At 38.6% G+C, this 15,982-nt stretch overlaps 1 protein-coding gene across 4 annotated transcripts in view; it reads right to left on the bottom strand.

Moving 5' to 3' along the window:
* The window catches only part of slc4a2b (solute carrier family 4 member 2b), a 43,584-nt gene extending 27,829 nt beyond the window's left edge, over positions 1 to 15,755 (bottom strand). Inside the window, exons 1-4 of one of the 4 annotated variants that reach the window (XM_023949975.2) lie at positions 15,622 to 15,755; positions 15,386 to 15,533; positions 8,289 to 8,358; positions 2,825 to 2,978 (exon numbers count right to left, since the gene is read on the bottom strand). In XM_023949975.2, the coding sequence (XP_023805743.1) occupies positions 2,825 to 2,875 (51 nt within the window). In that variant the 5' untranslated portion in view covers positions 2,876 to 2,978; positions 8,289 to 8,358; positions 15,386 to 15,533; positions 15,622 to 15,755. Of the gene's footprint in view, positions 1 to 2,824; positions 2,979 to 8,288; positions 8,508 to 8,797; positions 8,881 to 15,385; positions 15,534 to 15,621 lie in introns of those variants that run through there. The other 3 variants (XM_023949976.2, XM_078938433.1, XM_023949974.2) reach the window with 3 other exon arrangements.
* Between the last annotated feature and the right edge of the window lie 227 nt (positions 15,756 to 15,982).

Here is a 15,982-nt window from a genome sequence, read left to right as displayed (position 1 = left end):
TTAGAAACGCAAAAAACAAAATGTTGGGTATTTAATGTGTGCAAATTGGAAGCTTCCTTTTATTGGAGTTTATATTATCAACATCTCTTCTTAAGGCCTTAGGCACATGCACCCGTATGGGGTTTGACCCGCTGTGGGTGCTGCAGGATTTTGGGTTGTTCGGGGTCGTACAGGGGAGCGGACGTCATGAAAAGGGATCCTACTGTTGTCTTGCTTGTGGCAAGCGTATCCTGTAGTATTTCAAAGACAAATGAAAGTTGCACGCACTTTTAATGCTGTCGTATGGTGCGCTTACGCTACATGCTAACTGTTTGTGGGGTGCAAGGAATAGCGTTTTAACCCCCGCATTCGAGTGCTGCACGCACAGGGCTGTGCAGGTGATACCAATGAGTTCTATCGCTAGAGGAGACGTCACGTGGTTCCTCATGGGAGGAGAGCACCGCCATCTTGGTGAGGTCAAGTCACTGCTGCAGTGCATGCATGTGAACACATTTTTTGCAAAATGCCAGTTCATTGTGCGAGTTTCAAATGCCAAAATCGGAGAAATTAGTCCACGAAGGAGGAAGGCATATCATTTCACAGGTAAGTACTATAATTTTTTTCTTTTAATGCTGCAGGGGCTTCATTAATAGAACACATGTTGACATGCATGATGCTGCAGGGCTATTATCAACATGCTGCATGATGATGTACGTAATATTTGCTGTTGACATAAATGTAAACTTTATTTTGTTAAACCTATATACAGTATACTAGGACTAGGCTATTATAGTAATATAGATTTATACATTTCTGACTCAGTGACTGAACTTTTCTTGCAGTTTTCCAATGGATTCAGGAAAAAATGGGCCTTAGCTGTCAAAAGAGCTAACCCAGATGGATCACTGTGGTACCAACTAGCAGTACAGTCTGGCTGTGTTCAAAACATTTTGTGGAAACAGATTTGATAAGAGGCCAGACTGTTCGCTTGAAACCCGACACCATCCCATCTGTGTTACACAAAGTGATCACTCACATGAATTAGTATAAATCTATTGTTTTTCTTTGGGGTTTTTTAGGTAAATCTATTGTTAACTGTTGGACTTTTTGTTGACATGTTATTTATTTATTTACTTATTACATTATTATTATTTATGGACTTATTATTTATTTGTTGTTATTTATTATTTTTATTGACTTACTATTGATTTATTATTATTATCTATTATAATTATTGACTTATTGTTGGCCTTTTCTCAATAATTTAAATGAAATATCAAAGAGGTCCAAAACTTCTAAATGTTTAGAAATTATTTTTAAAAATTATTTGTAATAATTTTTTTATTTGTAAGAAGTCCTGCAACTATGCATTTTTTATTAAAGTTTGAGCTTTTTCTCTTATTTAACAACAACAAATTATGTATCTATATATATTATATCTATATATTTATAAATATAAATATCTATAAATATATATATTTATATTTATAAATATAAATATATAGATATGTATTTTAAAATAGCTACTTAGATGCCACTAAAGGCTATAGAAAGCATTGTCATGTGGGCGCCGATGACCTCACCAAGATGGCGTCGCCACCAGTGGCCGGCTTCTCAAGCAGCCGTGTCTCCTCTAGCGATATAACTCATTGGGCGATACGTAGGACGCCGTAGGATGCCCAAAACACAAATAAATGATTGGACTGATAAAATCCATTCTTAGATTTATCTATGCTTGTTTGTTAGCGTATCTTAACACAAACACACCAGTACAGATTTGTCAACACCTAAAATAATCCTAAATTTGAGACCTTTTGTTGTATAACTCAAAACTAAAATGTTTACACTTTGCGTTGTACAACAACAACAACAAATCTGCTTTTACTGGTTCAAGAGTAGATGATGCAATGATTTTCACCTGAGTAACAATGGACGCCGTGGATGCATAACTAAACTTCCTCACACCTTCTCATCATGCACATGAAATTGCTTTTACTTCCATTGAATGAAAAAAAAAAAACATTTCTGACACAGAAGAATGTGCAGGTTGTCAGCGTGATCACATAGTTGTGCAATATTTGGGAGGAAGCAGGACAAAACTGCAATGCTAAGTGAAAGCAGTCGTTTCCTAAACTGCTGTTGAGTAGATAAGAGAGCAGCTGAAGTGAACATTGGGAGCATCAATGATTTGTGGGGGGGGGGGACAAAACTGTTTTCCCACAGGAACTGACCCACGGATAACCCTTAACGTGCATAAAAGAGCGTAAGAACTGCAGAAAAACCCGGTTGAATGTAAACTTGTGCTGGTATTAGTTTAGGAATGCAGTCAAGCGCAAGTGGTCCTGGGAATCTCCAGCCATTTAAGGTGGATTTTTCTCCCCCTTGGGTTTTTTATGCAACTGTTACCTTGTCTTAATCATTGGATGAATTTGAGAACCTCTCAAGTTGAAGGGTATTGCTTTTTTTGACCGCTCTGATGCTCTCATGGCTTTAACGGTCACAGTTATCATCTCCATCGCTCTGCCAGAAAATAGAATTCACTTTTTAATACATATTTCTCAATTTCCAACAGAGAAGTTTAGGAGAATAGGAAGAAAATAGTTTACCATCCATTACATTGAAAGAAGCAGCAGCAGTTTTAGCAATTTACTAATTTAATTGCATGTCTGGAGTAAATTGGCTGAGATTAGATTTGATGCTTTTCAAAATAAAACACCTTCATGTCAGGGAGCAGAGAGGAAGCTGGTGCAGAGAATATTCTGCACAGAGAAAATGGAAAACAAAACTTCAGACCCGCATTCTGGTGCTCTGCAACATCATTAACTGCTGATTAAGCAGGACTTACGCTCTGAACGGAGGATGCCACTGCGCTCGTGGTTCTGCTGGGGTTGCTCATGGCTCCACAGTGGAGGTCCGGGGAGATGAAGCTGGTTCTGACTGGTGCGGCTTTAGCCTTTCTCTTGCTCGCTGGGACTCAGACAGCTTTTGGGCAGCATAACCTACAGACCAAAACAGATCAAAGAGCACAAGTGTGTGATGTGGGAAACTGCAGAATGTAAATTGAAGTCCTGAAGGACAGAAATGCTAAAACATTCCAAAGTTTATGTTGTTTTTTTGTTTTTTTTTGGTTGGTTGGTTTAGTCCACTTTTCCTCTTTCTGGGTGTCTTTTCTGCAACAAAACAGCAGCTACAGAAGCTAAATTCCCACAGGGACTATGGCGTCTGATCAGAAGAAAAACATTTAATCCTGGTCAAAGCTTTTCTTTCAGTAATGCAACGTACAGTTGTTGGTTTAGCCTAATACGTACAAGACGTGTTTGCAAGCTAGTCAAGAATGAAAACAATGTTAAGTCCTTCAAGGAAAATGGTGAAACTCCTGGGATTGGAATATTAGATCGTATTTACCATTGAAATACATTAAATCTCTATTGCAAACATTTTTTTATTGATCCGTATGAAAGCGCTTTGACCGTATAAATGATTTAAGTTGGTCTACAAATAACACGCTATATGATATTAAACGGAGGAGTTTGTCGATTAAAATCAGGTTATTTATAAAGCATAAACATTTAAATTTTCAAGTTTAAAACCAAGCCGTATGTTACAGCATTGAACCGAATCATGGGGAAAGTGAATTGTTGCATCCCTACTGCATACGTTGACATGTGTGTTGTGCTAAATTCCATATGGCTAATTTTGTTTAATCACATAGTAAAACCCAAACCAAAGTTTTTTTTATTCCTGTCACTTTCTTATTAGCAAATAAAACATGTTTATTTTCTGAATTTTTTGTTTTTTTGCAGTTATATAAAACACAAATCCCACGTCAAACCGAAACAAAACTGTGACGCAGAAATCGAGCTTTGAAATGGATAATAGAGAAAGTGAATCATTGTATCCCTAAAGGATTTTCTATTCTTTTTAAGTACAAAGTTCAACCTCTCACACACACACAAAAAAACTCTGACAAACTACTCAGTATTTTCCATCCTGTTTAGAAGTGCTGCGTAACTATTATAAAACCAGGTTTTCATACGTTAAATACATTGAAGACCCACTACGATTATCTTTTAATTTAATGTCAAAGCATTCCCAAAGTCCTCTTTAATTACGATGATGCTGTTTTTAGGCTAAATCAAAAACCTGTGCCGTTTTCTAGGACATAGTTTCTGCAGAGCGACAGAAGTTATTTGGAAATTCGCCTTTGAGTTGTGGGTGGGACTGTCAGGGTGGAGCAACCCCGCCCTCATTCCCTTTACTGTTGCCGAAAGCTCTCGGTTTACATGCTCCCCAGCTAGTTTACAGCCCCTCACATCCCTAATCCCAATACTAATAATTCTGATCCAGATTCCAGCTCAGAGGAGGAAAACAAAGACCTTCCTGGATCTGTTTGTCTGTAAGTGGATGCATCAGAATGGAGCAGAGCAGGGAGCTTACTGCTCACCCAGCCGATTTTCAATGTCACAAATATATTTTTAAAATGTAATTTTGTTGTAAATAAATTTGAATAAAGAAATACTCAGAAATCCAATTTGAAGCTTAATTGCCTTAATATTTGTCTTCCATCATCAGAAAATGTTAAAAATGTTAAAAACACCAAAAAACATGTTTTTTATTGGAGTGGGTCTTTAAATACAAGTTTCAAACTAACACAAATAAAACATTTGAATTCCTGAAAATTCCTCCAAATCTTCCATACTATGCACGGTTGGAATTCTAAAACCAGGTGTTTGTGCGTTAAATATGTTAAATGTACAAATCTTAAATATTAGAAACGTATGAATTCACAGTATATTGATTTGAAACGTCTCAAATTTATAAATTAAGGTTTTTGTCAAATCTCTTTGCTCTTTTCTATAGAAACTAAACTAAACAGTACAGATAACTTAAACGGTAAACCAGTATGGGTTAACCCCTTCACCCTGTGTGCCGCTAATTTGGAGCTTTCCATTTAATCCAGCACTCCGCTTAATTTAGCATTACCTTGAACGGAAAGAAAAACATGTAAACAATTAGGAGAATAAACAATTTATCATTTTAAGGTTTATTTGGACAGGTTCATTTATGCAAAATATAGGTTTAAAGGTAAAAAGAGGAGGGAAGTCATTCTCTATTATGCACTCATGTCATTTTTATTTTAATTCTACATTGTAAAGTAAATGTATAGTTAGATTTCCCATAATAATTATCTTTTTTTGACTATACCTTTTTATAAATAAACAAACTTTTATAATCTTTGTAAATCTGACTGCATATTTACCCACAACTGAATTTATTTAAACAGAAAATAAGGATTAGGTTAAAAAAATGGAGATGACCATTTTTCCCCTTAATTACTTTCTGGCTTTATTAGCTTTATAAGATTTGTTCTTATCATAAAGCAAACAAATGAGTGGATTTGATCTTAATTGAGGAAGAAAGAGTTTTATTAGAGGTTTATTAGTTATACTAGTTTTGTTTTTCAAGCTTGCCGCTCTTCATAAACACCTAACGATCACAAAAAAACCATTGAGTTTGATAAGAAGAAGATAGCGGAGCTCCTGTGCAGCAGAATGATCTGATAAGCCATGGAGCGAGCCTCAGCCAAGTGCTGCTGATCCTCCGAGGGTTCGGTTTTACGAGCAACAAGTGTCACAAATGTTTCTGTTTGGTCAAAGAGCAGAACGATTATGCGTTTTTTGGTCAAACTCCATCAAATCATTGACATCCTTCAAAGCAAAGAAGCAATCTTATCTAGCCTTTGAACACATTTTTTAAAGGATCCAAGTAATGAAAGTATTATAAAAACAGATTATTCTAAAAGGATTTAGACTTCTGCTAGTAATATATGTATAAATTTAAATATTTCCGCACCAAAATGACATGAACTCCAGTTCATAAAGTGTTTTTATCAAAACAAAAGAGCTGGTAATCTTCAAAAACTCTCAGTAAACCAAGAACCTGAAGCCTTGGAAGAGGCAGGCTGGCTCCACAGGGATAAAGTTTCAGATCCCCAGGATCCCAGGTGAGAACCATGGGAACCTGCTCATCCACCTTGGGGCATGTCCGTAATAAAACCGCAAGAATAACAATAACCCTAAAAAAATAAAATAAATAAATCAACGTAAATCTGTTTTTGAGCACGCTGGGAGTGAAATAAAAGTTATTTGTGGATGAAAAGTAATATTTTTCTGCACTATCTGGAGCAAAATCTTCTGACGGGGAGCTGAAAATAAAGGGAACTAGCCGTTCCTTGTGTAACATCTGAAAGACCACAAGGACAGGGATGAATGCTGACGGTGCAAAGGGAAGTGAGGAGCAGGAACGCTTGAAAAAAAATCACCCGCTGCTTAAATGAAACTTTAAAAAGACAAGAACGTCAAAAGAAACAAATGTTTTTTCCATTTTTGTGGTGGAAAAGGAGAAACCTGTAAAGACTGGAGCTGCTCTGGGCTGTTCCTCCAAACTGCAGGGATCCAAAGTTTAAGTCTAGAAGCTTTTATGAGTCTGAATAAGCAGATTTTATTGAAGATTAAATGCACCCCTGAGATGCTTAGATTCAATTCACATGAATTTAAAGCTGACAGTTTCTTGTTCTGCTGCAAAAGGTCCGTTCTGAGAATCCTTAACCTGCTGAACACACTGAAAACATGTGTCAGAGGGCGGCGTTAGGTTAACAGTTCAGTTCCTGTTTCCTAAGTGCCTTAAATGTATTTCTAACTTTTCCTCAAGAAGCTAATATATTAGATATTTAGCAGCAACACTGGAGTGATTTTTAGGAAGTGTTTGCCTGCTGGTTAACTGCTTACATTTATTGGAAAATCTCTTTTTTTTTAATTTACATACCTTTACAGGAAAAAAAAACAGTTTTAAAAAGGAGGTTTATTTTAACTTAACACAGGAATTGATATTGATGTTGTTGTTTGTGCAAAACTCTCCATATTATTGTTTAACATCAGTTTATGCCAGCAGACATGAATGACAAAGCCTGAATGTGAAGCTTTACCTCCGGATGAAATTGCAAATGTGGGATTTAGAGGGAAATGCGCAGAATGATGAGCTGCAGAAATAGAAACATCTAACTTAACAACCAACCCCCCCATAAAAAAATGTGTTTTTGGCGTTTTTAATGTGTTCTTGTGGCATTTTTCTGATAATTGAGGACATTTATAAAAAAGTTTTAAAAAAAAAAGGTTAAAATTGCATTTCTCAGTATTTCTTTATTCATATCGTTGTGAAGTCGTTTGAAAAAGATCTCATTTGTGACATAGAAGATACGAACAAGCTCGTTGCTTTCAAGCTCTCAGCAACAGAGAGGGGAAGGGGGGCGGGCTTGCTCTGCGTCAACAGTCCCCCCCACGACTCAGAGGTGAATTTCTAATGAATTACTGGCGCTCTGCAGACGCTATGTTCTAGAAAACGTCCAAGAGATCAACCCTTTCTTCCCTAAAAGAGGAAGAAAGGAGAAATCAAAGTTTCATATTTCTGACGTTTTCATCCAACAATACAGGAGTTTTGAGGGTTTCAGGTGATCAATAAGATTTTCCAGCAACATTTAACGTCATCCTATGACTTTGAGATATAGATAAGGGGCAGTCGGACGGCTGGACTTGAACTCACGACACCCTTGAAGTAACCCGGGCTGGGCATCAGCCTGCACCACAAAACTGCACGCTCATCTTCCAAAGAGACGGCATAATTAAAGAACAGTTGTTTGTGCAAATAAAAAGCCAGAAAAGACAGAATTAGAAACTTGACTGCGACGTCCAGACCTCGTAAAATCGAAGGCTGGTTTTGTTTTAAAAGCAGGATAAACCCATTTAAGGCAGTGATTTGGACTAAAAAAATGATTTTTTTTGTGAATTTGTTAATATTTTCTCTGCTGAAGTCAATTATCATCCGTTTGGGACCTGCAGCAGGGAAATGTAAAAAATAAAATAAATACTTTCAGGAAACTTTTAAGGAGATCCAAGTTTTTCAGGTACATGACTAATTTCACATGGATTTGTCTGCCATGGCTTTCCCTCTTGTGGCGGGGAGAGCGTGCTGTGCTGCTAAAACCCAGCGGCTGGTCTCAAATATTTAACCTGCAGATCATGTCAGCGTTTGCCAACAGGTGTTTATTTGTGGTTCGATTCCGACAGTCCTCACCAAAAACCTTAGAGAACACAAAAAGGCGGCAAGAAACATTCAGAACAATTCGTCCTAACCGTTCCCTGCTGCTCGGATCAACTCAAAGAGACAAATAATTACACAAACGTCTGACCCATGAAATGGGTTGACACCTTAGAAAGCAAATCAGATGGAAGAGATTTGTGGTTTTACTGTACCTTAGTGTGCTTACTGCAGAAAAGCCAGCGCAGACATTGTAGTGCAATTCTGAACTCTGCAGTGAAGGGGCTGGTCAGAGTGCAGGGCAAAAAACAAACACAGAAGACGGATAGACACACAAAAAGAAATGACAGTTAGCAATGTGGATAGTGTCCGGTGTTCAAATGCTGCTCTGCGTCCCCGTCCAGCCGAGCGCTCCCTCAGACCAGCGTGAACGGACTGATAAGAGCGGCCTTCCTCCTCGGGATTATGTTTCCTCCTCCAGCCTGCTGACAAGTAGCCATGTGACTCCGACAGCCCATTTAACAGTGAGTCAGAGGCTGCTGGTCAGACGGAGCGTGTCTGATCCCCGTCACTCGCACACACACACAGGCTAAAAGTGGACGTCCAAACATGAGGATGTTCAAACATCTGTACTTCCAGCTTCCTTCTCTGCTTCCAGAGTCTGACCTTACTTTAAAAATCACATTGACATGCTTCAAACCAGAATAAAACATCAGGTGGTTACCATTCTCATGCGAGTACGTTAAATCTGCAGGGTGGACTCGAAAATGCTGATCCGACCACATTCCGCTTTAAAAGACTGCCTGTGCATCAGGTGAGAGAGCGAGTGGACTAGAGAGACTCTTTTCTGGTAAATAATTAAACATGCTTGTAACTAATTCACCGCTGTCATAACATCCATATGAAAAAAACAAAAAAAAGGGTAAAATAAAGGTAAACCAAGTAATGGAAAACTGATCAGTTTATTTATTTTTTATAAAGACCCACTCGGATGAAAATTGTGTTTTTGGTGGTTTTTAACATGTTCTTGTGGTAATTATCTGATGATATAAAGAAATGTATGTATTTATTATTCTTCATTCAAGTCATTGTGAATCAGGAGCAGACAAAAACAAACGTTTAAAAAAAATCTTATTTGTGGCGTAGAAAATACGCAATAGACGGGCCACAAGCTCCCTGCTCTGCTCCATTCTGATGCATCCGACTAGATCCATCTACGTCTTTGTTTTCCTCGTCTGAGCTGGACTCATTTTTTGAATCGTTAACATAAAAAAACAAAACTAATGGATTACATGGGATCTAACCGCCGACCACTGGCCAACCTGCTCAACCACTGCCGCCAGATAGGTTAGGGTAGGTTGCTAGGGCGGGGTTGTGATGGTAAGCTAGCAGGTGATGGCGTAAACAAATGGATGATGGGAAATGGGGGAGGCTTGCTCCACGCCAATAGTCCTGTGAATTTCTTTTTTTCCTGTCCAACAACTGAGCAAACTGATTAGAGCTGAAGGCCTTTTTTGCGTTAGACTGGTTTTACCAAAGTGTAAATTTGTATAAACCCCTTTTTGTTTTTTTATTGTTTTTTATTTAGTCCTGTGTATTTCTAATGAACTCCTGCTGCTCTGCAGAAATCATTTCCAAGAAATTTGATATTTTTATTGATTGAAATCTGATGCATTTATTGATTTATTATTTGGTTTTCTGTGATTTGTATTGTTACTTGTTTTTTCTTCTGAGCTGCCATTACAGGTTAATTTCTCCCCTGTGAGATAAATAAAGTTTTACTTAAATTCTTAATTTCAATTTGTTTTTTTTTCTGTTTAAACATTTGTGCAATTAAAAAAAAAGCATTTTATCGACCTATCTAGGTATAAAGTATTTTTAAATCCAAACGAAGTAGCATTTTTTACCATTTACAAGTTATCAACTAGTTTTTGGTGAAACACAAACAATTTTTTTTCCCTTTTTCCTTATTTGGGTTTAAATGAGTAGAAAAAAAAATCCAAGTCGACTTTGTGACCCTGCATGTCACAACACGGAGGCTGGTTCAGCAATGAACAAACATTACAAGGAGGGGCTCTGTGCTAATGACACAATCCATCATACCCAAAGGCGAAAAAAAAAGGCGACTAGATCTGAACTGAAGCGTAGGAGATCTATACGCTGCTTTTCTATTTGCCAATAATAAAGTGGTGCATTCCACATGAGCTTAAAGACCATAGAAACAGCCGGCGTGTGCCACATCCCTGGGGTTCTGCAGAGTCACATGCATGTCTCGAGGGGAAAATAAATGCATTTAAAGCAGCTAAAAGCCTAAGCCCCCTTCTAAGTGTGGGGGCTTTCCTCCGTATGCTGATAATAGCTTTATCCGCAGTGGTCGGCTATATAAAGAAGTGTGACTATACGTGCAGGAATGACTGACAGATTCTTCAGCAGATGACACATTTCGTTCCAGCACTGGGGTTAAACAGGAAGTTTGCTCATTTATTGCATGATTTCAACTTGGTGAAATAACTTCCAACGCCGGCCTTCCCATTAAAAGACATGAACATTTATAAATAACCTTTTAACGTCCCATTTATGTCCCACCCTCAGCTGTCTTGGCTTTTATTCTGAAGTGGCGACACGTTTTGGAGGTTCTCCCTGCAGCTTCCTGTTATTCTTCTGTCCATTCAAACCTAAAACAAGCAAACTGGACCTTTCACATGTAAAAGTAAGAATGGTTCCGCCCAGGACCAGAACAATGGCACCACAAAAGCCACACAAATGAGAAAAACTCACAGAAAAGTTAGAAACCTGTTTGGGTTTTCCACAGCTTTGGGTTGATGTTTGCGATTTCCTCTGAGTGCCGTTTGCTGGAGCACCTTCCAACCCTCTCAGTACGCAGATCCCCCCCCCCCATCCACTTTATCTTCACCCACAGTCAACAGCTGGAACCCTCGCCCATCTTTATCTCACCGTCTGTCCAATCAGATCTTCCGGGCGCCAACGGTAACGCACGTGGCTCAGACCACACCTGGGATCCAGGAGGCCGCTGAGCCGTCACTCCCTCACATAACGCATGGATGGAAAAGCAGTTTCCACACCTAAAGCAGGCTGAGGGAAAACCAATCAACTTTGATTATGACTCCAGAGAAGGTTTTCTGTGTAAAGACTCCTAGAAGAATGACTAACCGCTGCTAGAAGAGAGTTCCCATGGGAACCAGTGGCATCAGATAATGACCTGAACATAACCTGGAGGTTCTGAATGAGCAGGTTCCTCGATCAATGGCGGAATTGTTTTTCCTCCAGGATCCATCAAGCTCAAATTGCAAAAGGGTTGTTTGAGCATGAGACAAGGTTTTCACACGTCCATCCTGCTGAGAACATTTGGGACGTGCAGAGTCCAGCCAGAAGTCCAACATTGCATCGTCTCAGACATAAATCTGTGTCGTCGAGCTTTAGATCCTCGTTTCAGGGTTTTAGGTTTGATTTTAGTGTCACATAAATGATAATAAAAGCTTTCATTCCACCTGTTGCCTCTTTTTTTTCAGTTGCTACTCAGGATGGAAAACCATTAAAGTGAATCTACCACAGGACTCACTCCTCACACGAAGTGAATGAAATCTTAACGCAGCCAAGTCGCTGCTCGTATTTGCATGCGGAAAAGTTCAAATATCCCTCGCAGTGTCAACCGAAAAGCCATCCGCTGAGGTTGTAACGAAAGCCGTGTCAGCAGCACAACGGCGACTTGTTTCAGGACAATCCTTCAATTGTTCCGGCGGGCTTTCTTCTGCCGTCTGTGCAGAGAACAGAGCGTACAGCGGGAGGGAAACGCACGTCTTCTGGGACCGTGTGACGCCGCGTCGCATAATGACATTTGTGAAGCCGTTTGAGGCTTTCTCCTGGGTTTTTTTTTTGTTTTTCCTCCAACCAGAGTGATCATCTCATTGAGAAGATGATCAGCTCTGGTGCTCTGACTGAAGGACCACACAAGACCTTTACGTTTTTAAAAGAGAATGCTTAGCCTTTCTAGGAAAATCTGACCTTTCACTGCACTTTTGTGGGACGAGCCCCGTCAGACCAAAGCCCAAACCAGTACCCACACCTCAGCAGAAGCAAAACAACTATGCAGCTTTGACATCATGAATAGTCATATTTAAGCTCCGTAGACTTAAGAAATAATCAGGAATAATGCATCCATAAGCTCCAAGGGCAAAGGCATCGCTTCTCCTCGGTCCCTCAAAGAAAAGCAGTTCTTCATTTCCTAAAAAAAAAAAAAAACTTTCTGGCTTGCAGGAAAAAACAGAAGTTGCATTTAAACTATGGAGGAGAAACCAGGAAGAACTTAAGAATGTAAACAAGGTTCAAATAATAGTGTTTAGCTGGAGACTAATAGTAAGTTCTGTTCATTTGCAAGAGGTAAAATAAACAAAAGGGAGCAGAAAAAACATAACTGGGCACTTTTTATTCTCTTCTGCCTGACAAAGCAATTCTGGAAAGGAATGTGGTGACACGCTGATCTACCGTTTTGGCTTGAACGTTTTTTTTTTCTTCATTTTGGCCCCTGAAGCAAAATGTTGTTCACTAAATATTTGACATAGTTTAGCAAGAAAGAAAGAAAAAAGAGCTTTAGAAAGCCTTTACAGCTGTGAATGAACGGGATGATGCTCAGTTTTTAGCCACAATTGGAAATGAACAGCTTGTTTTGCCGCCTTGCATCACGGTAAAGCACCTTTAAATAACCCGGAGCGTGGCTGGAGAAGACATTGGAGTGTCAGCAGGAAAAAAGAAAACATCCTTCCTTTGTCCTGCTGAAGGGGTAATTATCAGACATGTTGAGTAGGGTCCTTAAAAAGGGCAGAACCTGAATAAATCCTAAAGGATTGAATGGTCATCAATGTTCAAAAACACGTAGCGGAGCTGTTTCGTTTGAATTTAACTGTAGTTTTACCTTCAGTTTTAAAAAATAGTTGATAAAGTAAATAAAAACCTGAATGTTTGGATAAAATCTGACCCCAAACTAGATGTTCTTTGTAAGTTTGTGACTTTGGTCCGGATTGCTGGGGCTTTAAACACAAATTAATCACTCCACAGGTCATTTATTTATAATTATGCCGTTTTTGGCCCAAATCGAAAACCTCTGTCATTAGGACATAGTCTCTGCAGAGCGGCACCAGTTCATCAGAAAATTTGCCTCCGAGTTGTGGCCGTTGGCACAAAGCAACCCCTGCCCCAGTCCCCGTCACCCATAACTGTGGGCTCTCTACACTCTCTCGCTTAGAGCCCCTCAAAACCCCAACCAAACATTACCGTTGGAACAAGAATGGCGAGCAAGATTGGGAGTTTGTGGCCCGCTGAGTGTATTTTCCAAGACACAAATACAATCTTTTTTTAAGTTGCATTTTCTGCTCCTGATTACCAGTGATTTGAATAAAGACTCAAAAATGCAATTTTAAGATGAATTTTCTTTACATTTGTCCTCCGTTGTCAGAAAAAAGCTACAAGAACACGTTAAAAACATTATTTTCATTTCATTTAAGTTTGTGCACTTTAATTCCCTAAAATCTGCTCCTTAACAGACCTTTTTTATAGGTGAGAACTCTGGAGCGCATTAGATGTTAAACAGATGATAAAAGGGAGGGCAGCTAAGAGATTGCTAACAAATATGGGATAAATCAATCATTTTTACTGAATTTATTAGTAAATTAGCTACAAAATCAGCAAAGTTGCAGCGCTAAACCAGAACCAAAAGCATACCGGCGCACGTATTTGGTTTATGCATGACAATCTACATTTACTGATATTATTAAGAGATATTTCCTACAAAAGAGAACAGTCTTTGTCTTTGTTAAGAATAATCTTGGCTTTTCAATAAACTCACACTTAAGAAAAATAAGAAATGACTTTCATTTTTACTTTACCTAATAGCAGATAAAAATTACTTTCAGTACAAAAAAAACAAACTAAACTAATATTTTTATTTGTTTTTAATTCACTAAATCTTACTTTTTTATGTATTAATTTGAATTGCTTTTTACTTTTACACTGAGAAGAACTTTGTGATTTTATCTGTAAAAAGTGCTTTGTAAAGTCTTCATTGTCTTCAAATAGAGAAACCCTCTCAAATTTTCAAATTAAAAGCCCATCAGATCCTACTTTTCCATGATATTGTCTTTCTCTGAGAACTTGTTGAATAAAGTCAAAATAAAATCAGTCTCAAGAAAGCCGGACATTTCCAAATTTTTTTAGATTTCAAAATAAAATTAGCACAAAAGAGGAAAGCATTTTGCATTTGGTGGGATAAAACAAGAGCCTAAGGCAACAAGAGAATTAGTTTGAAAAGCAAATAAACAAATGACACTTTAAAAATAATTTTCCTGACAGCTATTTTGTTAGGTTTATTTCAAAAAAACAAAACAAACTATTTTGCAAATACAAACCTAACTTTTCTTGGCAAAATAGTGTGACTTTCACAAAGATTGTACGCATCTAAAAGAAAAATAGTGATAAATTCAACTTTTATTGTTTGTTATCATAAAGGGACCTTTATTTAAGGCTTTACACTCAAAAAAAGGAGCGGAAAAGCTTTAAAAATAATTGAGTTTAACAGAAACGGAGGCAAAGTCCTAAAAACAGACACGGTTCTGTGGTGGAAATAACTGCACAGGTTGGGTTTGTTGCTGCACAACAACAAGCAGGAGTTAAGTCATCATGCAAAGAGGAGCCACACACAAACACGCCAGCAGCTTCTCCTAGAAAGGATCCCGTTGAAGACATTTTCACCTGCCAGAAACATATGGGTCCTGCAGGCTTCAGTCTTTTGAAAACAATGGAAACACCGATAAGCATGCTGGCAAAACCAGGGTTTTTATTAAACGCTGGTTTGTTGTTTATGGTTCTGGGTCATTGCAAAAGCCACTGGGGGGGGGGGGGGGGGGGGGGGGGGGGGAAACAAACGTGTATATTTAGATGTTTTCAGAAAAATAGAAAGAAAATACCAAAGCTCTCCAGAGACAGAGCTGTGTAAACTATGACACCCAGTGACCTGAGAAACAAAAGACTCAATGGAGCTCCTGTTACAACTGAGCACTGAATGAATGAGTAAGAGCCTCCGGAAGCTCTTCAGACTTACTCTCACTTCAGGATATGAGGCAGAAATTTAGCTTTTTTTTTTTTAGTTTAAAGTCAGAAAAAATGTCATGATTAAATTAGGGGGGGTGTCTCTAGTATCTAGCTAACTTTAATAACAAATGCTGATAACGTCTTCCAAGTCCGTTAGGTGAAAATTAAAGAGAAGACGCACAATTTGAGCACGTTTTCCCTCAAATGTTACCTGTTTAACAAGCCCGGAAACAATGCCAAGTCATCCAACGGTGACAGTCAGGAGGAGACACTTGTGTGCATGTGTGGCAGTAAACTAGTTGTCAATGGTGAGCCTATTCACACAGAGGACGGCGTCCGCGGCGACAGGGACTAAAAGGCTTCAAAACACAAAGCGGGATTAAGGTTAACATGTTCATGATGCTAAACCCCTTGGAGAATCACTAAGACGTTTACTTATTTACTCACCGGTGCCTGGTACTCCCGTTAAACTCGGAATAATGTCTTCACTGTCCGTCAGGCACAGCTAACACTACTTGCTGTTAGCCCTTCAAATTAAAAAAAGAATATTGACATGACAAACCGCTCGGCTCCCATTAACTATTCTTGTCTTGTTTCGAAAATATTTGGAATAAAAAGAAATTTTTTCTTCAAATACAATAAGGTGAAATTCTATTCGTAATAATTTACAAATGAACAGTTCTGCTTTTAATTTGAAGGTTAACCAAGAAACTTCCGCTTTGCTTCAGGTTCTGTCTGGAAACTTTCGCCACTCGTGCGCATGCGTAAACTATGGTTTACCTCTTATCCTCAGGGTGTCTTTCCGTTA

This window comes from Oryzias latipes, chromosome 20 (genome assembly GCF_053564925.1).
Source record: "Oryzias latipes strain Hd-rR chromosome 20, Olatipes_Hd-rR_3.1".
NCBI lineage: Eukaryota > Metazoa > Chordata > Actinopteri > Beloniformes > Adrianichthyidae > Oryzias > Oryzias latipes.
Note: the sequence above shows the minus strand (reverse complement) of the source record. Positions and strands in the feature narration are given on the sequence as shown.